The sequence below is a fragment of the Aspergillus caelatus genome (assembly GCF_009193585.1).
Source record: "Aspergillus caelatus strain CBS 763.97 unplaced genomic scaffold BDV27scaffold_12, whole genome shotgun sequence".
Lineage (NCBI taxonomy): Eukaryota > Fungi > Ascomycota > Eurotiomycetes > Eurotiales > Aspergillaceae > Aspergillus > Aspergillus caelatus.
In genome coordinates this window covers 193,034-217,305 of record NW_022475275.1, presented here as the reverse complement: position 1 = coordinate 217,305, position 24,272 = coordinate 193,034, and the positions used below count along the sequence as shown (strand labels likewise).

Below are 24,272 nucleotides of genomic sequence, written 5' to 3'. Positions count from 1 at the left end.
ATTTCAGAACTGACATACGACCCACTTCTTCCATCCCGAACATCTCAATATTAGATACAACTACTCACGGTGGCTCCTCCTGTCCAAGTACATACAACAATATGGGGCCAGTGTTGAACAGTCCTCTCTTTGAGTTTGAGCATAAATGAGCATTGAATTATGCTGACAACGTCTGAAACCATACGACTAATCCTCCGAGAAACTCCCGCAGCCGATGTGGCGCACTCAAGTATGGAAGACAAACCTGAAGACAACGACATGCCTATTTAGGAAATTCGATTGCCTATCATCATTCTCCGCCCTGGAAGCCACCCCATGAACCAAACAAAGAACCAATTCTTTGCGGGGATGGCCTGTCTGACAAAGTGGTTGATTGACGGTCTCGACCCACCATCGGGGCCCAGCCGAGCCACTGTAGTTCATTGTTCTGTAGTCGAGGTTTCCTCGTCGTATTCAGCGTATCGAATATATCCCCACTTCGGGTGTCACGGATTCCGTGCAGAGGGGGCCATAGAACCAGTCAATTGGAGGGCAGTTGTGCACTTAGTGTGGGTATATAAGGCCACAGCAAAAGCAGCAGTACAGGGGCACATTCTCTGATTGATTGGCACGGGAGGCTATTACAAGATGCCTGTACTTGTTGATTTTCTAGAAAGCCACTACTTCTTCCGAGGTATTGCAGTGGCGTTGACTCTGATATTTGTGTCAAACTTTTACAGAGAACTCGCAGATGGCTTGCCATACCGTAAAATTCCCCTCGTGGGGAGAAGTAGATGGGAACTCTCGAACACAAAGGCCAAAAAGCTCTTCGTCACCTCTGCAAAAGATTTGATGGTGCAAGGATTTAGCCAGGTATGGGATGTGCCTTGCCCTATCCTAGAACGCAGAAAGACAAAAAGAGATTTAGGACACTGACGCTTGAGTTTAGGGTAGAACCGTCTTTCAGGCCATGTTTACTTCTGGTCCGACCATAGTTCTGCACCCTCGTTATGTGAATGAGATGAAAAACCATCCACATTTAGACTTCAGAGAGGCAGTTAGAAAGGTAGCCACCTATATCGGTCGGCAAAGACGAGTACTGACAATCTCAGGCTTTCTTTGGTGCAACCATACCGGGGTTTGAGCCATTCGGCGACCAAACGAGGGAAGAAATTGCTATAGAAGTGATCAATAAAAAACTAACGCATTCGCTCGGTACGGATATGTTGCTGGTTAAGAAATGCTTTTGTTCTCTAATGACTTTGTCTTGTCTTTAGGCCAGTTGACTATCCCCTTGTCAAAGGAAACCGCTGCTGTTTTGACGGACAAGCTACCTGGATCTGACGGTATGTGGTATGGCAGCAAAATTTAGAAAGACACTCACTGATGGCAACTGCTGAACGCTAGAATGGAAGCCCTTTACTTTCGCACAGGAGATCCCGCATATGGTGGCTCGGTTGTCATCGCTGGTGTTTTTGGGAGAGAAGATATGTCGGAATGAAACATGGCTAAATGTATCAGTTAATTACACCATCGACGCGTTCAACGCGGCTCGTGGACTCAGAGACTGGCCGGCAATTGCTCGGCCATTCATACACTGGTTTATGCCATCGATGCAAAAGCTTCGGCACCACAGAAAAGTGGCGGCTGAGATTGTTCAACAAGAGATCATTAAGAGAGACATGATCCGGGAGGGTAAACTGCCAGGGGAGAACCCCCCTAGAGCGCATGCAGATGCCCTAGATTGGTTTCGAGAGGTTGCGGCAGGCCGTCCCTACGATGAAACAGTATCGCAGATTGGTCTTTCTGTGGCGGCAATTCACACGACATCGAATATGCTGACAAATGTGATGTATGATTTGACGGCCCATCCGGAATACATCCAACCATTGAGAGATGAGATCAAGGTCATCGTTGAACAAGACAGCATCCTGAAAAAGACTAGTCTCACTAAGATGAAGTTGATGGACAGTGTCATGAAAGAGAGTCAACGCACAAACCCTGTGTCTATCGGTAAGTGACTTTACAGCCGTCTGTTCGGTTAAACCGCTCGTAGTATTAGCCTACTGACGTGCTTCCCTTCAAATAGCCTTTTTCAATCGCATTGCAACGGAGGCGGTCGTGCTCTCCGACGGTACCTATATTCCCAAAGGTGCCAATGTAGTTGTTTCGGCCCATGTTATGGAAGATGAGTCGATTTATCCCAATGCCAAGGTATATGACGGCTTTCGGTTTTACAACAAACGCCAGGAACCTGGCAACGAGCATCGATACCAGTTCGTCACGACCAGTCCGGAGCACCTCGGTTTCGGTCACGGCATGCATGCATGCCCTGGCCGCTTCTTCGCCAATAACGAGATTAAAATTCTCCTTGTACACCTGCTGATGAAATACGACTGGAAATTTGCCGACCACGTTGACCGGCCCAAGTCGATCGTGCACGGAACTGAGATTATATGCGATCCAACGGTGAAACTACTTTATAAGTCACGCCAGCCAGAGATTGACTTGTCGGCGTTTGGAGAGGGAGCTACTGACTAGTTAATTTCTCCTTTAATTTGCACGTCTGTTCTTGATGTGGCATGAATATCTTCCGTCTTTCCTTAACCGCCGTTTCTCCCCATCGACGGCCAAATGCTGTGCTGCTGGACTGTACAGAAACAATGAAAATAGGGCATTGCTTATAACGGCAAGTAAGGAGTAATCAAGTTTTGCCTCCATCTGCCAATTGTATGCATGTCCTGGACGCATTAGGGCAAGGTCTCCAACAGTTGGGCAACAAAGCACGTAAGGAGCTTTGACACCGAGCACGAGACTAAATGTCGCAACGATCTCATAGAAAAGTAGTTGTTATCGTCGTTCATAAAAGACGCTTGGGGAGTTACTCGACCAACATTATTACCTACTATGATATCTTGCAGATGGTCTATATGTTTTACATCGCATGCACTGTATCCTGCTAAATTGGGCATCGTTAGTCTCGCATATGCGATTCCAACATAGGGTAATTCATGATCCATGGGTAAATCACTGCAGCTGTGGCCATAGTTCTGACTGTAATTATTTAAAAACCTACTGGTGCATTTGCATGAGAGGTAAGGAGCATGCAACATGTTGGGCTGGACACCATTGGCGGCGAGACCCAAAATACAAAGCAACACCGAAAAGGGAAGTAAACAGTACTAGGTTCTGCATTGTTTATATCGACGCGTAGTCCCGAGTTTATAACAAGTGTCATAGAACTATGGTAACAGGCCGGGTGGATTCGAGCTAAATGGAAGCTATCTCTCGCCTATGGATACACTATGGAGCCGTAGACCTCCATTTACTAAAATTAACACCCATTCCCGTCCCCCAAGATTCACACGAGGCCACCGAGGTATTGGGGGGTTGATATTATTAGCATATTCCGGTGGACTTTTCACCTAGTTCCTGCATAGGATTTAAGCGATGGAAGTATGGACTCCATCCCCAGCCTCCTGGATTTCGGAGGTTCTTTTTTTGGAGATAGAAAGAGGAGAACCATTGTTTATATGGTCCATGCTTTTTTAGTCGATGGAGAAGTGGTTGATAGTGCCGATTCTGCTCAGGAACAGAAGCCTACTAAGGTTAGCCGCCTCAGGTAACCTCCCGCTAACGACTTAACTACTTTTGGGATGAAATTAGTTCATGTAACCCGTTGGTAAATTCCAGGGTACAAGTGGACCACGGGAGAAGGTTCAACTATAATTCATTGGACGGGAGCCTGAGAATATACAGTAATGTTACCAAACGCGCGAGCTACGCGCGAGTGACGCGTTGGCACGCGACACCCCACCTTCCACGCGTTTGGAGCCCGTGGGCCTCGGAAATCGATGGGCGATAAGCCGAAAAAAAAAAAGACACCCCAGATTCATATTACCGAGGATGTTTGGATGGGTTTCTATAACCTGATCACTAGTATCAATTGCTAAGGATTATATGGTTTCTGTCGAAAAAGCCAGTGTAGCCTAAAAAAAAAAAAAAAAAAAAAGAGAGACCTAAGATCACTATTCCGTAACTTATCGGCAAATGTCAATGCTTTCGCGCCGTCTTCGTTAGGGACAACGGCATCTACTGCCCTTGACCCTTATTTCAACCTCTTACACTACAGGACATTTTCGGCACCCTTTGGTGAACCTCGTGCTTCCGGAGGGCGGATCCAAAACGTCTCAATCCGGCGGCGAGGCGGTTAGTCGCGTCTGTCCATCCTCCTAATGCCGGGTGTGGTAAGACTAATGCAAGCCCAGTCTCTGTTGGTTTGTTTGTGACGGTGGTGGAGTACGCTTCTGCATGAGACTGGAGTTCGAGATTTCCAAAACCACTTGGAATCTCTTATGACACTGGCACGAACCACTCACCGTGTCTCTCCGAAATTCCTGGCCCGAAAATTTCTCCCAGCCACCGACTTTGATCACACGGTTTTTCTGAAATTTAAGTTTTCCTTTCTTTTTCTTTCCCCCCGGCTGTTCTTGGGGGAGAGCTCTTGTAGAAAACTTCTCCGAGGACTGGATGTAGATCAGTTGACGTTGTGTGAAAATTTGGATGTGATGATCTGATAACTATACGCACACGTCGGTCACATCAATAGGGTTCCATGACAGTGTGATTTTCCATGCATTCCCCCAATGGGAACGAGGTGTAATAAAAAAGACTAATAATTACTCCTGATCGGTGAACTGATTCGCCAGCAGTGGTGGTAGTGGACATCCCCCCGTATGTACCTTTCTACCACCTTACAGTTGGGGAGAAATACCACGCAATTGTAGACTCAGAGGAGAGGGAGCGAAAGTAAGAATAAATTTTTTTTTTTTTAAAAAAAAAATTAAAACCAGGATCAAATCAAGACCAGTGTAACCATACTAGACGTTCAAGCGGGCAATGTATTTATTATGATCCAGTTCGTGCAGCATAACTTGAGGCCATAACTGACTGCGGATGATTTGTTCGATGGAATGGTTGGGCAACGCGGTGAGGCGGTTGAATATGACCCGCCAGTTACTACTACTAGGTGCTTCTGACTCTTACCACTAGTACTAGGGGTACTGATGCTTGCTTGTTAATTTGTGAGTGGAGGACGTCCGCGTTTTTAGAAACTGGAGGAGATTCTTCTATGCAGCTTTCGAGATATTAAACTAAATGATGGTTTTTCCACTTTGATCTACTTTTTTTTTTCCTTGGGTCAACCTGCATTTGCCATCGAGGGGGGAAAAGTAAAATTAAAGAAAATAACAAAATCGAAGACGATGGCAAAAAAAAAAAAAGAAAAAGAGAAAGAACTGGAGAGTCAGATGGCGGACTTGAGCAGTAACAATTCTCCGCATTCCACAAAACCAAGGCATCATTCGTTATTTATTTGGAAATTTCCCCATTCCGCGCATTGTGATTTGCTCGATGGCAAAAGATCTCTCTCTGCATAAATTTAATAACCAGAAGGTCCCTAGTTGAAGATATCTTGTTCACATTAATAACATACATCATCGGTATCTTGGATGGATACTGACTTAGGGACGTCACATCAATACTGTACACTGTACACAGTACTTCGACGTTTCCAAATAATTAATTAGCATCAACGCCAGCTAATTACCTCTGGAACTAAGGCTGTTAGTGCTTGACGTGGTTCCTTTTCCGATCCTGACTCGGGCTCCGTTGAGTGGAGACCGTTGCAAAAGCAAAGCCAAAGAACACTCTTGCGCACCGCCAGATTCTGCGCGCTGTCCCGGCGCCTTAGGCTTTGGGGGACCAACGGCCTTAGGCGTTCCCCCCTCTGTGTGATCCTCCCGTCCCGTCCTCGTTCCCTTTCCTGCCTCCCTTTCCTGTCCCGTTTTCTCCCTCGCTTCCTCGTGCACAACCATTTGTTGCTTCTTCCTTTTTATTTTTCCTTGATTTATTTTTTTTTGGCCTACGAGCGCGTGGCTCGTAGATTCCGTCCCTTTCAATTTCCTTGTCGTTTCTTTTGTGTTGGTCTGGCGTTTTGTGTGTCAATGACGGGTTTGCCTTCTCTATAGTCCCCGGCTATCTTCAGGTACCAATGAAGCGCGGGAGCTCCTAGATGTGATCACAAGTCAAGATTATATCGCATCGCGTCGACATTCACACAAATACGATCGCTTGCTATCCTTCCGACCACTCACACCTTGACGAGTTTGATTTCCTTGTTTGTTTTCCGCATACTTGTTACGATTTAACGAAACGAATCCCTCCCCGAAATTACGCGCCTGGTCAACCTGCCTCAAGTTTGACCAAAGAAGCTGCACCATTGACGAAAACCAATATATTTCCTTCTAAAAAACCCCTTATTGTCTCTTACGAACTACTAGTGGACTGCTAGGATAGGAATTTCGGGTGCGCATTCAATTGGGCTAAAGAGCGTGTGCGACATTGGATCGAAAGTCCGCGCTTCCCTTGACGCCGAAGATTATACCTCTCAGGACGTGCGAAAGCTTTAAAAGAAGCGAAATGATATTGGCATAGGAAAATTGGAACTGATACAACCGAATCAACCGAGAATTTTTAATCATCGCTACCCCGGCTTGATTCTATACCGGTGAGAGATATAACGGGAACGCCGCACATCATGACTCACCGACGGCAAGGTCTTTCTCGCACCTTGCCGAAAGACTTCACTTTTCCTTCAATAGGGGAGCCCAGGACTCCGGAACGCAACTCAATCCAGCTGGACGTTCCGCCGCCGCCCCCGCGCCATTCCAGTTGCCGCTTGCGCAGGCCCCGCGTGCGCTCAGGGACAGATGTCTTTGCGCAGGCTGAATACGATCGCAATATTTTCCACCCTAACCCATCCGATATCCCGCTGCCATCTATTGAATTTTCTTCTTCTCACGATGCGACAGACCCTGAGGCATGTCTATCCATACCCACGAGCAATGACCGCTTCTTGGCCCCTCCGCGGGATCGTGTAGCGTTAAAGACCCCACCTGCCCAGATCCGCGCGGCCCCAGTCGATCAATCTACAGGATACTGGTCTACGGATGATCCTCAAACTATAGGAGAGACCATCGAACGCCCTGGCTCCGCCTGTTCTGATTCTTCAGTTTCATCAATTGAAACATTTGCCTCCCGGCGCTCAGTGGGTGGAAGCTGTACAAGCATGGAAAGCGACAGTTTTGACCCATTTTTCCTTGAAATCCAGCCAAAACACGTGGAATCAACTCCAGTGCCCAAGTTCCGGCGGAACAAACCCCCGACTCGAGAACGATGGACAAGGGATATGGACAATCACTTATGGAATACGTATCAGATTTACCTCCAGGATCCTACAATCACCCCCTTCAAAATGACGCCGGGAAGCATCCCGCCCTTGGGGGTCACTCACCGAGTAGCGCGAGAGGCAAAGAAGACGTGGGAAAGAATGCGTTACAGACTGACCAAACAGCTTCCTTCCACATCGCAACAATATGCGAGCGGTAACTCAACACCAACTCCAAAAACTGACACCCCAAAGAATATATGGCCCAGATCGGAGGCGTCGACCAGGAGGAGATTAAAATATTTGTGCAAGAGGAAATTCTGTATCGCGCCGCATTACCAAAGACTGATGATGTCCCGAAGCCCGACACCCGCCTTGGATATGGTTTCTCACTCATCACGAGAATCGTCCCAAGCAGAGGTCCCCACAAGTAGCTCAGCAGTTTACGCCACGCGCGATCTAGGCATATCTCTTGTCTCCAGCTCAGTTCCTGGGCCCTTAACGCAGCTGGCGATGGAGGAACCACCCAGTAATAATAGTGGCGAATGGTTCAGTCAACCTGTACCGTGTAACGCTCCTCATGGCACGGTGGACCCATTCGCAAATAGACCGTTTAGCTTTGATGAACGGGAGATGGCACCTCGACTGGGATCTCCGTTTACCTATCACACGTGGGGTCCTAATAACTCGAAAAAACGAGTCCAACGCCATACGCCTAGAGCTCGAAGAGAAACAATTCATGTTACAGGCTCTCGGTTGCGGTCACCTCCCCGTATGGACTTATTGGCAAATGCGGACAACCGTAATATTGCTCGCGATTCAATGGCAACCGCAGAATCTCCGAGTGATGAAGAAACACGACAAAACTTGGAGGAGCTTTTCCGACAAGGAAAACTCAACGACATTGGCCAGCGTCGCATACGAATTCGAAACCGTGGAGCCACGATGAGTTCGGTTAATTCTGGTGGCCTTAACCAGCTCTTTTCCCCGCCATCGTCTTCATCTAAAAATGATGAGAGCCATCGCGAGGAAAAGCCCGCTCCTCACCTGCGGAACCTTAGCGGGGAAGCCATCAAACGACTTGGCTCACCTTTCAAGATCGACCCACCTAAACGAGCCGGCGATTCACCGGCCAGGTTTATCAGGCATGCGCCTTCCCGTTCAGAGCCATTCGCACGTGGGCTTCTGCCTCAGGCCAGACAGACAACTCAGGTTGGCGGACAGGGAACGTCGAATACCCTGCCATACGATCCGACTGAGCCTGGTCTATCGGATGCAGAGCGGATCCGGAGACAGATTTTGAACATGTCTTACTCAAGACAATAAGCCTGGTATTGCTTTGCCCCAGCGCAATCGGCTGTTTAAGAGCATGTCTTGATGAGTCTGTTTTGATTATCGTGTCGACTTCGAATTACTCCTTGACTAATGACCTGGACGATCTTAAGTGACTTGGCTTTTGTAGACCAAGCGAAATAATGACAGAAATGGCATTAACGACTAATGATATTGAAAGACAAAAACGAAACAAAAAAAGAACAACATTCTCCTGCTCTCACAATCTAAGACAAACAACGACACAGAACGATAATAAAAAAAAAGAAAAAAGAAAAAAGCCAAAAAACCAAAACCATGACAACTTCGAGATTACCTTCGATATCTGGGCAGTCCAACGATGCAAGCCCTAACCCACTTTGATGTCGGATTTCGTGACAAGTGCAATGTGTTCAGAAAAGCTTCGTTATGCTTCTTCAAAGCAGGACACAGATGTGCGAGTTAACTTTGGCCGATTATTCAACCGAGTCGACAGAACTTCACAGTTTTCCTTTCCATTTTCTTTTGAGTTCGAACATCAACTACTCTCTTTTTTTCTCTTTACTATCTCTCATCAGCATCGGATATCGAACGACCCAATGTACGGCCGCCTTGGATAGCATGCATGCTCCATGCTGCATTATCAACATTCTCCGGTCTCGTTTCATTGGGGTTCCACCGAACATGCAGTCATACACTCTCTGAATTTCCTTTTCTCCAAACCGACCAATTCACTCTCTTCAACACACAAGATACATCGACAGAATACAGGCTACATCAACCAAAAATCAAAAAAGAAATAAAAACAAAAATCACCCACCCACGTCTATCTTTGAACCGTCTTCATCTTTCCCCATTCCCTCTATCTCCCATTGGAAACCCCTCCACCAACATTTGCAAAAATCATCACGCCGTTTGTTTTGTCTTATGATGAGCAGTGTTGCATCTTTTCTCTCAGCATGCGTGATGATTGGAATGGAGAGACGCCGATATTGATTGAAACGACATAGACGAAACGACCATGATGCTGCTGAGTGACGAAAGCGTTTTTACGGCCTTGTGCAGCGTTCAGTTCAGTCCCAGTCTGATTGATTTACACTAAGCTGTTTTTTTTTCAGTTGAACCTTTTTCTTTTTTTCTCTTTTCTTTTCTTTACATTCTCATTTATCTTTTAACATGCATTGCATTCAACTTAACCAACCTATTTGACTTACTCAATCATCTCGAGAAAATCAGATAACATCTTAAACAAAGCCAATCTCTTGATTACTTTTCTCTCGCCCGTCTTTGAAAGAATCACATTACATTTAGCCTCTTTCTGCAGTTCCCATTTTTATTTCCATTTTCATTCAACTCTTTTGCATCTAGGATTCTTTAGATGAACTGAACCGAACCAGACGTTTTGATATGATGACATGAGGGATGAGCCGATGTCTTGAAGTACCTGAGCGTTTGATATCTGAAATGAGATCACTCTTTTACAATCTTCTTTTTCTTGGTACCGTTGCTCTTTTTAAGTAATTGTAATTTGGTAGATATTTTGTAGTGTTTCTTGTATCTTTTTACTTTTTACCTTGTGTTGGAAGGAAGTTGAGAAAGTGGAGCTGAGTTACGGTTAGTGGTTTGCTGAGATTTCACTAGTGAACTATAACTCCCACGACACCCAGCCAAACACAGGCAGAGCCCATGGTCCAACAAACTACAAGGACTTCCTCAAGCCAGACTATACCTCGGGGTCTCTGTCCGCTATAGATATATGAAATTGAAAGTAATATGATGGTGGTGGGATGAGAGTATAAGGATACCGGAGCTTCGGTACTTCAGCCGAACTGAATGTCGGTTCTAGTATGAATATAGCACCTTTGCTCTCTTTATCCTTTCGGGAATTCTATATATCAACACAAAGATCAGCTCTTGGATCCTCGCTCTAATGATCCTGATCAGATGAGGACGATACTCTGTCTCTCCAGCGTTTGAAAATGAGACATTTCCAGCTCCCAGATATGACCTACCCGTCGGTACGTGTGTTCCTGGCCCTGGACGGGGACTAGGGGCTAGACCGATACCGCCCCTAGGATCACTGGTGAAAAGAGGGTTACACCACACCACTTGCAATGATTGGCTCTCGGCCTCGACACCAAATTCCATCTGTCCATACCACTTATTCACCGTGTCGTGGGGACCGCGAAGGTAATAATACGAGGCAGCCGAGTGGTAGTCAAGAATCGCCTGTCAGGATTTGGGCAGTCATATGCAATTCTGCCGTTGCGATCTGGCCGAAGGGATCTCGAGTCAAATGCGTGATCCTCCAGCCGCCAATAACGGTAGCAGTCTCGTCGGATACATCGCGAGATGACGCCTTGGCCTTGTAAAAATTGATCGTTCCCATCATCGACGCCCAGGACCAAGTAGGAGCAACGTACGTGGTATGTCGCGAGGTTGAGAAGCGGGTGTCATTCATGTGTCTGCCGGGTGCCCATGCGATGCTCCTCCGCAGGTCAGCAGCCCACATGCCCGCCACATAGTCGCAGTGGACATATCCATGCACGATGTGAGCGAGGCCACTGAGGGCGGGGAACGTGTCCTCGTATTTGGTCAGACTGCGAGAGGTGTAATCCCGAACGGTGTTTAACCACGAGGCGTAGACCTCATGAGTATCTAGTACCTGGATGCGGTCGAGGATTCGGAGGTTATGTCCGGAGTGGCCCTCAGAAAGTTCACTGGAGATATCCCTCGTTGGCCAGCCTTCCGATGCTTTGAACGCGCGACACTCCCAAAGAACCTGCGATGGAGTGTACCACAAGACCAGGTGACTGATGGTGAAGCCTTTGTAGGCTTGAGGAACCACACGAGGCTGAGTTCGTCAATTCCAGCATCCAAAACAGAAGTGATCTACCCGGGCGCAATCTAGAAATTCTTACTTCTTTAGTGGATGCTTTCGCAACTGCACTTTTCAGTCCTTATATCGGTGCTGTTTCTGCCTTCTCGGCGTACTAGTATGAAGGGTGGGGGTGGATGATAGGTTGATTGATTTATACCCCCCGCGCTAGAACGTCCCTTCCATCCACTCACGCGTGATTACTGCTAGTTGACATATTCCCACATACTAAGCTATAGATTACTATAATATTATTAGATTAGTAGAATTGAAGTAAACATAAAATAAACTAGTTTGTTATACGTGACTTCATGCAAGGGCAGCAAGGCAAGAGTTTAATCATGAAACCTTGAATACTGAGTAATGTGCAAATATGCAGCTGAAAATGCGAGAACGAACATTAAAAGGTATGTAACAATGACCAGAAAGAAGTTAGGTACAAGACAAGGAAAAAGACATCAACCAAAACGCCAACGCTGGAGTGGAAACCAAGGGGGGTATAGAGAATCATGAAGCAATCGTGAGAAAGTAGATACAACGGGTGAGAGACAGGCAGGTCAAGCTGAAGCAGATCAAGACCTTTCTAGCTTCTTCTTTCTCTCGTTAAAGATAGCCTCGAGCTTTCGGAGCTGGAGACCCAGGCCTTTCTTTTCCGCGTTGGCGACCAGCCAGGCTTCCATTTTCTCTCGGACGTATCTCATGGAGTTGACAACGGGGAGGATAGGCGAAGTGGGCGTGTTCTCATCGAACAGAGTTGCGGCGGGGTTGTTGTTGCCTTCAAGTTCTATCTGAACCCATCGCTCTGCACTAGGGTTTAGAAGCAGATCGAAGACATCGGTCCAGATCTCCCGCTCCCAGTACCGTTTTAAGGATTCTCGGATTCGATACGTTCTAGGCCCATTGGGAGATGCACCTTCACTTTGACGGAGAGGGGATGACTCGATGTACTTCCCGAAAAGCATGACATGGACGGTGCCGGCAAGCCCATAGAGATCGATTTGGTGAGTCCATGGCCGCATCTCCTGAATCTCGTTACACTCATGTTTTCTGGCCTCCCAGTCGGCAACAAATTGAACGGATGGCTGGAAAGCGTGCATGTCTATGCCACGACCGAAGTCGATAAGAGAAAGGCCCTTGTTGCCCCAGCCGTATGATCCGCGAGGGGAATAATGCACTTCGCGTGGATCATATGCGTTCTGATCGCCAAGATCGATGAGTGATGGATGTTCTGCTTTCTCTTCGAGCCGCACAAGGCAATTATCGGCTTTGATGTCGCCATGCAGTATACCACATGAGTGAAGTGCCTCCACGGTGCGGAATAACTCCACGGTAAAAAACATAGCAAGGACCTCATCTAAGCCTCCTTCGCCGTGGCCGCCACCTATGACTTGCTCATTTCGGACAAGATTGACAAGATCCAGCAGGGTTCCTTGGCTGCGATAGTCTTCGACAAGGATGCTTTCCCTCTTATACACATGCATCTCGTGAGCATCGATGATACTGTCCGCCGCGCGCGACAAACTGGGTCGTTGGTTCAGGCGGTCATGCGCAGTCCGGATCATGTAAAATTCCCATGGGCTTGGAGGGCCGACTTCCATCTTAATAGCTTCAAAGCCATAGCGAGGCTTGCGTCGTGTTGATTTGTTACTGTTGGTCAGCTGCGAGCCTCCACTGTTACTATCTTCGGATTCGTCGTCAGAATCGGCGGGCAAGCTGTCGATACTCTCCGCTAGGTATACTGGGGCAAATGCACCGGCTCCAAGCTCCCGCCGGATGATATAGCTTCTTTCCGCACCAGGAAGCTCAAGGATGGGCAATTCAAATGACGCTTCGTCACCACTTCGGGAACGCTTTGGCTGAGCCTTCATAAATTTCTGAATGTCAGAGGCATAATGGGCATCCGTCTCCATATGACCGTGATATCCTGCGTATGACGCAAGTGGTGGGTGCAAGGCTGAGAGAATTGTGTTCCGGATGGCTTTGTCCGTAGGATTGCATTGTGCGTCCTGGATGATCGGTCCCTGTCGATGTTTACGGCCGAAAGGAGAGGCTGATTTAACACTAGACAATGCTTTCTTTGCAGTCGGACTCAGCGCAACGTCTTCAGGCAAACCAATCGTAGTATCTCCTTGACGAGGTGTTCCATCGATCAGTGGGGTCGACAGAAGATCTGCCATCTGAGGCTTGGACGGAGTCTTCGCATTGTACAAGTGGTTCCTAGCTGCTGTCAGGGATGCGAGGGAATACTCAGTTTGTTCTACGATGGGGGTCATGAAGGGCAAGCGATTCTGGGCAACTATCGCTGGATCTCGGTATGGGCCGCATGGTGGATTGTAATCGTCAGGCATTTCTGGGATAAACCTTTGTCGATTTTGGTTATCTTCAAAATCATCGCCGTCGATGCTGTCCCTCTCATCTGTGGGGCGTTGCGACACCGACTCCAGGCCCGGGGAGCGAAGACCGGCCAAATCGTCGGCAGCGGAGAACTGAGTCCATTCACCGTCCACAACACTTTCAGCTCGAGTGTTATCGTCAAAACCATCCCCAACGGTTTCATCAAGGGGCCTGTGAAACGTATTGTCGTCATCACCGAAGTCGCTCGAAGCAGCCGATATGTGACCAGTTACGGTACTCTCCCCAGCGCTTGTGTAGTCATCGTCATCGAAGTCGCTACTTTCGGCTGCCTCCGTCTCTGCCTTGAGTGGCTGGTTGAAAATACTGTAGATTTCGTCCGTTGCTGCGCGAGTATGAATCGTCATGGTTGGCTCGGCTGTGCTCTTGCGACGAATTTTGCCCCCCGTCGGAGAGTCGAACTTCATTTTGACTACGCGAACGATCAGTATTACCACAATATGCAGGAATTGGGCCTATGCAAAGCAGTCTTACCCGTCTGTGTCTCCTGTTTAACTTCACGAAGCTTCAACTTTCGTGCTTTACCAGCCTTTGCCTCATGGTGGGCATCTGATTCCGGAGCTTGCTGCTGCGCCGAAATATCTGCTTCCTTGATAGTCAACTTCTCATTGAACTCATCAGGTAGTGCTCGGGCTGATCCAATTCCAACTGAGTTTTCATTGCCCGATATCTGCCTCAAAGGCTCTTTCTGTGGTCGCCATTTCTTGTCCATCCAGCCACGGCGCATGGCTCGCAGCTCCTCAAAGCTGACTTCAATATTGGGGTTTTTATAATCTGGGTATACTGCCTCAAGATTGACGAAAACACGCTCTCGTCTTCCTGTACGCGGGTTTACCGCTTCCCTTACACGATGCTCTGGAACATGCTTTGATTGCATTGACTCTTTCAACTGTGAATTTTGATTTGACTGCATACACATAATCGTAAACCAAGCCGGGTTCATGCCACCAATTAGTCCTGTGATCGTAAATATATGGAATATAAAAACAAAATTTAGAAAATCGTTACTTACCTCATCCCTGAAAATGGTCATCTTCTCCTTCGGAGCAGGCTTCTTTCCAGCCTTCAAAGTCTCTCCCGCCCATGGTTTCGCTTCCACCTTGTTCTCCTTCCGGCGGTCACTCATTGACCCAATACTATCCCATCCCTTGGTCTGTCCAGAGACAGCAGGCTGGCTTGCCGAGTCGGCATCAGAGAAAATGGCCATTTTGGGTTTACCAGATTTGGTCTTCGGCGCTGCAGCAGCTGGGGCCGTTCGTTGTGCCTGGGGATCCGGTGAGGGGGCTGCTGCCGAAGCAAAGGGGTCCACCTTGGCAGCCAGTGCCGGTCGAACTGCGGGTAATGCAGGAGATGAGGGTCCATTATCTTGTGTTCGTTGTTCATAGCGTTGTTGGAATTCACGATACTTCCGAACCAGCCGTTCAACAGGGCGGGCCTCCCGGTCGACACCAAGTCTATACACTTCATCCGCCTGCGTCCATCGTCCCGCGCCTTCGAGCCAGGCGGCGAATTCCTCATAGAATAGCGCGAGTCCTTCTCCGATCTGATGCCGTGCCAGGAATGCAAATGTTTCTCTTGGCGAGTCGGAGAAAAGTCGGATGTAATGGACCCATAACCGAAGGTAACGAGGATCGTTCTTATAGTGAGGCGAAGTCAGGAAGGATTTCACTGCCCGTTCCAGTAATGGGAGAAGACCTGATTCAGGAGTAGCCTGTGAGGAAGGGTATGCGTCCAATGTCCATTTTACATAACGGTCGTAAATATCGAGCGGGTCGTCTGACTCTCCTATTGCCTGCAGTTCTGCTTCATAGTCTTGCCTGATGGCATCGTTGACAGTCCTCGTGTCGTTCGGTGATGGGGAATATAGTTTGTCTTCGGGGCCTTTTGGCGAAAAGATGCGGGCCAGCTCCCTTGCTGAGCGACCACCGGGCAAGGACTGAATGTTCTCTTTCTGATTCTCGATGATATCGAAGTCGACGATCTCTTCTTGGGCCGCCATGGCGGCGAGATGTGCTGATTATATTGCGTCCAAGCGCGAATTGCCGAGTATGTTTTCGAGAAACTGATTGATAAAATCCGAAGATCGCTAGATGAAGGTCGCTGTCGAAGATTTGTTGTAGGGTCGTGGATGGTGATTGTCGTCAGGGATTTGCGGAGGGATCGAAAACGAGCGGAGATTCTTTTTCTTGAGTTTATCGATAAACAGCATCCCTCCCGTTGTCCCGGTAACCGGTCACGTGGGCGTTATGCCATATGAGGCAATATTGGCTCCAGGAACTGCCGACAAGACAGTCTCGACCTTATGGATACCTGGGGGCATTTGGTGTGATATTTAGATAAAAGCTTGATGTTCTAAGTCTCATCCGTAGACCACCGCATCAACCATGTACCTGAAATATGTGTTGTACCTTTGATACGTGGCTCTAGTAAGCATTGTAGCTAACACAGGTCACTGATTCCCAAAGACCTTTTGTATGTAGACGCATTTTACGTCTCTGATATCCAAAACAAGATGCTACTTTGGGGCACTCAATATTTTCCTAGTGTAGCGACCTATTAGGGCCCTTAATTATCAGTGCGGCTTGCGGCGGTCACCCGGTACGCTACGCGCAAACGCGTCATTAAAACCGGCAGAATCATCTCTCGTTCATTAACACCTCCCCAGCAAGGTCGAGATATTCCACCAGCTCCTTGACGTCAAGGGAATTAAAAGCTACTTTGGATAGTAGCGCATACCAAACAACGCTGCTATGCCTCCCCGTGGATCCCGTAAAGCAGCGACTAGTGCTGTCTCTCAATCGCCACCACGCTCGCCTCAAAGCCCTGGAGCTAATAAACGAAAGATTGAGGGCAACCACGAGCCGAAATCCCCGTTAAGGAGATCGAAACGCGTCAAATCAACAGAAGCTCTAGGAAATCCGCCTTCGCCGGCGAAAGAAAAGGTTACTTCCAGAGGACGAAAGACGCAGAAGAGTGCGCCAAAAAGCAACGAGGAGGGTGCAGTTCTCTCCGTCAAAGAAGAGGCCGAGGAGGAAGTAAAGGTCAACGTCAAGGCAGAGCTTGATCAGGGAGGTGCGACAAAGCATGAAGAAGCAGATGTAAAGACGGCAGTGACAGGAACAGTTTCAAAGAAAAGAAAAACGAAGAAGGAAAAAGAATTAGAGATGGTACCCTTGAGGGCCAGGACACAGGGGCTGCGCATGTGCGTAGGGGCCCATGTTAGTGCAGCCAAAGGCGTCTTCAATGCCATCAACAACAGCATGCACATTGGCGGCAACGCATTTGCCTTGTTCCTGAAGTCGCAAAGGAAATGGGACAACCCACCTCTGCAAGATGACCACAGAGATAATTTCCGCCGTTTATGCATAGAAAACAAATATGACGCTGCAAAGCATATCCTCCCTCACGGCTCATATCTCGTCAACCTGGCCCAAGAAGATAAAGCCAAGGCGAAGCAAGCCTACGATTCCTTCCTGGATGACCTTCGTCGCTGTGAAGCACTCGGCATCAACCTATACAACTTCCAGTAAGTACATACCAACCGATCTTAATTACGTTTCCGTCACCCTGAAGCTAACTGAGCAAACAGCCCAGGAAGTGCAAACCAGAGCAATTTCTCCGATGCCTTATCACGACTGGCTAAAGCACTTACAAATGCCCTTGCCGCTACGTCAACAGTCACGCCTGTTCTTGAGACGATGTGCGGCCACGGAACCACGATCGGTGGCAAGCTGACTGAATTCCGTGATCTCCTCGCCATGATTCCACAAGAGTATCATCCTCGCATCGGAATCTGCATTGATACCTGCCACAGCTTCGCAGCAGGATATGACCTTGCTTCGCCCGAAGGATTCAAAGCCTTTATGAAAGAGTTCGAAGATGTGATTGGTCTGCAGCATCTCCGTGCTCTTCACTTAAACGACTCCAAAGCACCACGGGGTAGCAAACGTGATCTTCATGCAAACATCGGGACAGGATTCTTGGGCCTCCGGGCTTTTCACAATGTCATGAACGAACCCCGCTTCGAGGGACTGCCTATGGTCCTTGAGACGCCTATCGATCGACCAGTGTCCTCCATATCTAAGGGTTCCGCGCAAAAGGGTGGCGAAGAAGACAGCGATAGCGCAGCCGACACTTTGAAAAACAAGAAGAAACAGCCGAAAAAACCAGCTAGTGCAAAGGAGCCTACGGTCGCTGATCCCTCCGTCTGGGCCCGGGAGATTGAACTCCTCGAATCCCTGATCGGGATGGACCCCGAAAGTCCAGAATTTCGTGCCCTTGAAGCTCAATTAGCTGAAGAAGGATGCGAAATGCGAGAGAAACAGCAGGAGCAATACGAACGGAAATTAGAGGCCGTGGAGAAAAAGAAAACAAAGAGTCCCGGGAAGAAAAGCCAGAAAACGTTGATGGAAATGATGAACGGAGCAGGAAAGAAGGGCAAAGCAAACAAGGTTTCGAATGATGACAGTGAAGATGAGGGATGTCAAAGTCACACCGAGTAGCGGTGGGCAACAATTTATAATCGTCACAATCTGAAGCACAAATGGTGTCCATTACATATCTACAAATGTATTTATACTCAGCTTGGTGACTCTTAAGGTGCAATGGCACGTGATATAGCTCCATCGGTTTCTGAATCAGATTAATGCAAACTACCAACTACAGATGCAGCAGCCTGCAGAATCCATTAATGAAGTTTTGTCATTCAGGATAACTTAGTTCCTGAATTGTAATTGAAGTGGGTATTGTGTATGAAGAACTCAAAGCCACAAAACTGGGGCCCAAATGCTAAAAAGACGTAGATACACCTCCTATTTCGATGGAAGACACGGTAAACATGGTATCACACAAATCGCTGTCTATATGAGTGACTCTGCCAATATATGCGAGACTCCCTGGGCACTTCAAGGCAATCCTTCTTGAAGTGTTTCATTTGATATAAAAGATATGAGAGCGCCATGCCTCGATATCGCACTTGGAAATTCTGAATCCAAGCGATTATATCGGTCCCTCGACCTATTCGTTCTGATTTGATCGGGCCGAACCCTAAAACAACCAGATGAAACCTGGGCATGGAGGGAAAGCGCAAGTGCGGGACGAACCATAGCCGTGGCGTCCAGCACAATGGAATATAGAAGAACCGCTAAAACGAGGTAGCAGCCCAGCCTAACGCCTCTCGCGAGAGGATGCTCTTTCAGGCGACGATTGAAGCTGACTTCCCGTACCGAGGCTTCGTCCCGCTTTCTGTAGTTCGGATTCGGCAGACACCACGACCGGTGGCGCTGACTTCAAGGGAGATGGGGCAGACACTCGTGGCGAGTACACTTTATCTTGGTCACTTAAGTTAGCGGTAGAAATGGTAAGCCCTTGTGTGCTGCTGCTGGCACCGCTGGCTCGAACGCGGAATGACCGCCGACCAAGAATCGAATCATCAGCAGGCGTAATGTTGACATTTTGATCGCCACGTGTATCCGACGAAGCGCGTAGCATACTTGTTTCCGGATTTGCAACGCGGTGATATCCTCCGCGACCTCGGGAGGGATCCGAGTCTTCTGTTTCCGAGTCCGACTCTAGCTCAGGCTCCCACGTGCCCTTCCGAGCTTCGGCACGCATCTTGGAAATCTTCATATAATTGTAGGAACCGATACTGCTGATGGTAATGACCAGACCCACAATATTTATGAGTGTGAGCTGGTCATGGAATACCACACCTGCAGCGCTTATCGTGACCACTTCTTTGAAGATACCACAGATGCTCAATGTGACGACTGATGAGCGCTTGAGAAGCGCAAATTCTGATGAGATCATACAAAACGCCAGGATACCAGGGAATATGAGGAGAAAGGTCGCAAGCATGCCACCATGAGCGTCACTGAGAGCGACGAAGCCCGTAACAATCTGAGATGGGCCTTCCACGGCCAGCGCGATAGTGATCAAGGAGATAAACATGACGGGAGTAAGGAAAAAGAGGGTAGAGAAAGGGTTAGCCGTAGCCGGATGCCGCAGCAAAAGGATTTGTGTCAAGCCCCATCGGAAGCCCGAGAAGAAAGCGGATGCGATGACTAGCAGGAATCCAAGAATGTTGAAAGCAGTCTCGCCTGCGACCATCATGACGACACCGATAGTCATTGTAGCAATGATGACGATCAACCTGGCCGACGGAGTTTCTAGGCGGAAGAGGAAAGCAAATAGTAGGACGAAAGCTAGAGCAGATGATTTACACATAGTAAGGAACGTGAGAGAGATGAATTTCAACGACATATTGCCCAGGCCAATATCAAGGGAAGTTGCTGCACCGCAAGGAACGAGACGTGTGAAATAGAATGCTTTCGATACGACACTATTCTCGGACCCATCTTGCTGCCTCATCGGTGATCCGGAAGGCGATGACGCGGGCGCCCGCGGGCGCAGCGAAGGAATCAAGTATAGGATGAAGGATGATAGTGAGAACTGAACGAGCATGTGTAAACTGGTGGTAAATAACGGAAAGGGAAAGACGACATCATCCTCGGAAAACATCCATTTATTGTACTGCAACACACATTGCCACGGTCAGTTGTGTCACGTTCCTTGAATGCTATCTTATGTCCCAGGGACACCAGGGTACTCACGATTGATATCGCCAACGAAAAGAAATACCACATCAGAATCAACCCTGCGTTGACCAACAGTCTCCTCATCACGTTTCGATCCGCCAATCCAACCGAGAACACATCGCTCTGGGAACCCTTGACTCCGGCGATCCGAGCATCCAACTGTCTCCGTTGCTTTCTTCGCCGCCGTCGCTGGCGTCTCTGTTTTGCAGTCAGACCGGTCTCTTCATCATCTTGGAGGTCGTCCTCGGAGCTCTCAGCGATCGACGAGAGGTCGGACACGTCTGCGTCCTCGGCGGCTTTCTGTTCTTCCCGTTTATAGCTGACAGAGTCGCCATTGGTGCGCGGGTTATCGTCCCTCTGCTCGGTCGGGCCTACCTGTGACGGGCCCCCGGTACCCGTGAGCACTGAGCTCCGCCGGCGATGGTGATTTCCCGAGGGAGAGAGACCCATCCTGGAATGCTAGCTTGTTGAAAGAGGGGGAGGGTCTTCAGGGGGGGAGGGAAGAGTTCAAGGAAAGTGGTTAGAGGAGGGGGAAAAAAAAGAAAGTTTTCGCTAGAATGTAAATGACTCCATCAGTGGTAGATCAACGTGAAATATACACTCGTGGTCCAACGTTCAATTGTCGCAGCAACTGAGGATGGACACGGAAGGGGAGCACACGAAGTCCGGAAAGGAACGAGGAGAATCGGTGAGGAAATCAACAGGACTAGCCCGGATAGGTGTCAAAGGAGATGAAACTGAGAGAAAAGGGAACTAATGAAAGGAGGGAGGGACAGGAAAGGAAAGGAAAGGAATTCAAGACAAAAGGAGCAAGAAAGGCCCGTGGAGCAGCATGCAAGGGCGAGAGAAAGAAGCATAAGATGGGTAGTAGTAGCAAGCAGAAGCAGCAGCAGTAGTAGCAGCAGCAACAGCAATAGCCCAGCAGCGCAAAACAGCCTTTCAGACGCGATGGAAAAAGGAAAAACAAAAAAAAAAAAAAATAAGTATGTATATGTATTGTAAGGAGCGTCAATTTTCATGGAAATTTCGGGGTTTGGGGAAACAAAAAGGAAGGGAGTTGCAGTGGTTTTGGTCGATTTGCAGGGTCAGCCGTCAGTTTAGTTTTGGTTTTTGAAGAGAGCAAAGCAGTGACACTAGACCCGAACTAGACCTGCTCTCCTGAAATTTTAATGAAAATTATTCCTGTCGGCATTGTTGGTATGAAATGCTAGACTAGTATGATGACTTATTGACTTATCGCTGAATCCACTTAATCTTACTCTCCACCACCGCCACCACCGATAAATGCGAATACGAACCAGAACGTCCGTCTTGAATTTGAGTCCACTGCACTAACACTTTAGCAAACCTGATCCAGTAATCTAAACAACAACTTCAAACAGGGGTCATGTTTTGTAAGTATGTATAGAAATAATAATAATAAGTAACAATCACAATAAAAATAAAAAAAATAAAAAATAAAAAACAAATATACATAAGTAAGAAGAGGGGGTTAAACAAACTACTTGTAAACTATACAACAAACTTCATACTAGACTAATTTTGATAGTGATCAGTGATCACACACATCCTTCAGGGTCTTCTCTGGTATCGTGCTCTTGGACCTCTCATCTTCCGGGAATCCTCGTCTGTTGGAAGCGGGGGTTGCAGATATCTGGGTCCCTAATTTAATTTGGTTTTTTTTGGTCCCTTTCCGGACGATCCGGGGTCGTCCATTTATTGTTACTTATGCCGGTGCCTTAAGAAGAGATGTCCACGGACTGTTGATCCCACGATTGGTTAGGCCAGCGACCGAAGGTTCAACGAAAGGTCGAACTATTGGAGTGGGTGAATCAGATACACCATATTTTTTTTTGTTGTTGTTGTTGTTGTTGCAAGTGACCTTTCAATCCTTCCGCCAACTCATGATTTCTCATTAGGCATCAGTTTTGGCCTGAACTCCATTTCGTTGCACACCGACTTCTTGGCTTCGAAGAACCGGCTCAATTTCTTTAGTTCCATTTTGGTCCCGTCCCGATGGACAATGTCTGTGATTCGCCACAGGGAAAACACCCACTGGGTTCCAGACAATGACATATGATCGGTACGATCTTCCAGACTCCCATGCTTTGGACATATCGGACCCGAGGGTCGATGGTTGATGATGTTGTGATTCCATCACCACGGGGACATCGTCAGCAAGGATAACCATCATCATGTCATTGTACATGCGTCCCCAGGTATCCTACCCGCTGGTGTCATAGTTTGCCATGGTCGCCCTTGCATTCGCCGAAAGGGAGTATGATGCATTCTATCGCAACAACTTGTACATTTCTCATAAATTGCCATTTATCGTCAATCGAAACCACTCTAAAACGCAAGCTAAGGGGGACGAGGCCGTGGTAAACATGCATTCCCGTGTCCCCTGTTAGCAAGGAATGTACCTTGGATCACATTTGCTAACCTTGTCTTTGACTTTCATGCCGTTCCCCGGTTCGCTTGCCCGAAAGACAAAAGGAAACACGGCGCACTTCTCCAGATCGCAAGCTTAAGCAAGCAGCAGTGCTGACCTCATTCGACCTGTCAAGTGATGACAATGGTTTTGTTGAGACTTCAGGTCATCTGCCTTTTTGCCCAAGAGAACTGCTCGGCAGCCGATGTGCAGGCGAAAAAAATAATAATAAAAAAAATAATAAAATCAAATCAAATCATATAAAACTAAATTGATAGGTCAATAAACCAGTGGCCGGCCACTTCAATACTTAAACTGCAACATCCTGTTAAGATTGGGACGAGTATGGGCAATAGCCTTCCCTCCCGCCTTTCCTCCCGGGTATAGTCCTGGCAACTATACTGCATGGGCTAAGCTCGGTGGCAAAGTGAGTACATAATATTGCAAACAACTCATGTTGGAAGAGAAACTAGCAATTATCAATGAGCCGGATATACCAAGGTACCTCCGGTATAAATCAATGCGGAACAGGGCTACAAAGGGCCAGTGTTCGTCTCCCCGGGCTTTTATAAGACATACATACCCCTTAACACACCTTAACAGAAGCTTAAATGCAACGTGTGTCCCACGGTCAATGCCGGCGAATTAATGTGAACTCACATGTTAAATCCATAAAATCACCACTTGCAGTACCATATACTCTTCGGAAGAACATGGATAGCCGTTAAAGCTGGCACTACGAATATAGTCGTCGACGGTTACTTTCTCCAACCTTCAAGCCAGTAGTACTATTATTATTAGTAGTAGTAGTAGACGTACCAAACACAAAACCAGAACAACTAAGTTCCCCAGAAACCATAACAGCATCCCACAACACCCATAAAAACCTAGTCCATGCGATCAAGGAAAACCCCTGAGCACAAGATAATCCAATATCACAAGCCCCAGTACACCCTATTATACTATGTAAAACCGAACCCCGGAATAAACGACACGCCAAATCCCTACACAAACGAAAAACCAGCATAGAATCACTACAGACCACAACCGCCAACCTAGGGCTGGCTAGTACCGGAGTAATAAAAGAATACACCATCTAAAACCCCCCATGACCCTCCCTCCTCAAAACAAACACACCCAGAATAGCACCTTACCTAGATTTCCCTCGTCCCTGTCCTACCTCTCTGTAATAGTACAGCTTGCCAGAAACCCATCTACTTAATGTTGAGGGTAGTTTCCATGGACAGACAAACAGGTAACACGCTGTCGGCACTCAGGCTCCATGCATGCATTAGCGTGGACTTTAGTGTCTTCATAGGGTGAGCTGCAGGGGGGCGTGTGAAGATCATGGTGATCGTGGGGTGACTTTGTTTTAGTTTTATGGTTGGGGTTTATTATATCACTTCTACTTTTATGTTATAATTCCTTAGGGAGGTT

The 24,272-nt window shown here is 47.7% G+C and overlaps 6 protein-coding genes across 6 annotated transcripts; 3 read left to right on the top strand and 3 right to left on the bottom strand.

The window, feature by feature from the left end:
- Positions 1 to 627: 627 nt before the first annotated feature.
- BDV27DRAFT_141269 (cytochrome P450) lies at positions 628 to 2,520 on the top strand (the record flags this gene model as incomplete). Its single annotated transcript, XM_032069789.1, has 6 exons — positions 628 to 852; positions 929 to 1,045; positions 1,092 to 1,194; positions 1,257 to 1,325; positions 1,387 to 1,992; positions 2,069 to 2,520. 6 exons carry the CDS (start codon positions 628 to 630, stop codon positions 2,518 to 2,520), a joined length of 1,572 nt encoding a protein of 523 aa, XP_031932513.1.
- Positions 2,521 to 6,418: 3,898 nt separating this feature from the next.
- Positions 6,419 to 8,838, top strand: BDV27DRAFT_9750 (uncharacterized protein). The gene has a single exon (XM_032078104.1). It carries the CDS (start codon positions 6,578 to 6,580, stop codon positions 8,531 to 8,533), a length of 1,956 nt encoding a protein of 651 aa, XP_031932512.1. The 5' UTR covers positions 6,419 to 6,577; the 3' UTR covers positions 8,534 to 8,838.
- A 1,399-nt stretch (positions 8,839 to 10,237) lies between these two features.
- Positions 10,238 to 11,575, bottom strand: BDV27DRAFT_120965 (uncharacterized protein). The gene is made up of 2 exons (XM_032065247.1): positions 10,476 to 11,575; positions 10,238 to 10,406 (listed from the first exon to the last, which is right to left on the bottom strand). Exon 1 carries the CDS (start codon positions 11,028 to 11,030, stop codon positions 10,737 to 10,739), a length of 294 nt encoding a protein of 97 aa, XP_031932511.1. The 5' UTR covers positions 11,031 to 11,575; the 3' UTR covers positions 10,238 to 10,406; positions 10,476 to 10,736.
- A 134-nt stretch (positions 11,576 to 11,709) lies between these two features.
- On the bottom strand, positions 11,710 to 15,945 carry BDV27DRAFT_9728 (putative checkpoint protein kinase (SldA)). Its single transcript, XM_032078093.1, has 3 exons — positions 14,821 to 15,945; positions 14,283 to 14,715; positions 11,710 to 14,220 (listed from the first exon to the last, which is right to left on the bottom strand). The coding sequence occupies exons 1-3, from the start codon at positions 15,805 to 15,807 to the stop codon at positions 11,969 to 11,971; spliced, it is 3,672 nt and encodes a 1,223-aa protein (XP_031932510.1). The 5' UTR covers positions 15,808 to 15,945; the 3' UTR covers positions 11,710 to 11,968.
- Positions 15,946 to 16,212: 267 nt separating this feature from the next.
- BDV27DRAFT_120959 (DNA-(apurinic or apyrimidinic site) lyase APN1) lies at positions 16,213 to 18,483 on the top strand. Its single transcript, XM_032065246.1, has 2 exons — positions 16,213 to 17,334; positions 17,398 to 18,483. Exons 1-2 carry the CDS (start codon positions 16,559 to 16,561, stop codon positions 18,308 to 18,310), a joined length of 1,689 nt encoding a protein of 562 aa, XP_031932509.1. The 5' UTR covers positions 16,213 to 16,558; the 3' UTR covers positions 18,311 to 18,483.
- A 16-nt stretch (positions 18,484 to 18,499) lies between these two features.
- Positions 18,500 to 21,419, bottom strand: BDV27DRAFT_120958 (putative nucleotide-sugar transporter). Its single transcript, XM_032065245.1, has 2 exons — positions 20,420 to 21,419; positions 18,500 to 20,339 (listed from the first exon to the last, which is right to left on the bottom strand). The coding sequence occupies exons 1-2, from the start codon at positions 20,852 to 20,854 to the stop codon at positions 18,975 to 18,977; spliced, it is 1,800 nt and encodes a 599-aa protein (XP_031932508.1). The 5' UTR covers positions 20,855 to 21,419; the 3' UTR covers positions 18,500 to 18,974.
- Between the last annotated feature and the right edge of the window lie 2,853 nt (positions 21,420 to 24,272).

What these genes read in the sequence shown, in the direction of transcription:
- BDV27DRAFT_120958 (XM_032065245.1), bottom strand. Translation starts at nt 20,854, where the DNA reads ATGGGTCTCTCTCCCTCGGGAAATCACCATCGCCGGCGGAGCTCAGTG. An exon ending in TTTCGTTGGCGATATCAATC is followed by an intron (nt 20,340 to 20,419) that starts GTGAGTACCCTG and finishes TGTGTGTTGCAG; the next exon opens with TACAATAAATGGATGTTTTC.
- BDV27DRAFT_120965 (XM_032065247.1), bottom strand. Translation starts at nt 11,030, where the DNA reads ATGTGGGCTGCTGACCTGCGGAGGAGCATCGCATGGGCACCCGGCAGA.
- BDV27DRAFT_9728 (XM_032078093.1), bottom strand. Translation starts at nt 15,807, where the DNA reads ATGGCGGCCCAAGAAGAGATCGTCGACTTCGATATCATCGAGAATCAG. An exon ending in TGACCATTTTCAGGGATGAG is followed by an intron (nt 14,716 to 14,820) that starts GTAAGTAACGAT and finishes ATGTGTATGCAG; the next exon opens with TCAAATCAAAATTCACAGTT. An exon ending in TAAACAGGAGACACAGACGG is followed by an intron (nt 14,221 to 14,282) that starts GTAAGACTGCTT and finishes TCGTTCGCGTAG; the next exon opens with TCAAAATGAAGTTCGACTCT.
- BDV27DRAFT_120959 (XM_032065246.1), top strand. Translation starts at nt 16,559, where the DNA reads ATGCCTCCCCGTGGATCCCGTAAAGCAGCGACTAGTGCTGTCTCTCAA. An exon ending in ATCAACCTATACAACTTCCA is followed by an intron (nt 17,335 to 17,397) that starts GTAAGTACATAC and finishes CTGAGCAAACAG; the next exon opens with CCCAGGAAGTGCAAACCAGA.
- BDV27DRAFT_9750 (XM_032078104.1), top strand. Translation starts at nt 6,578, where the DNA reads ATGACTCACCGACGGCAAGGTCTTTCTCGCACCTTGCCGAAAGACTTC.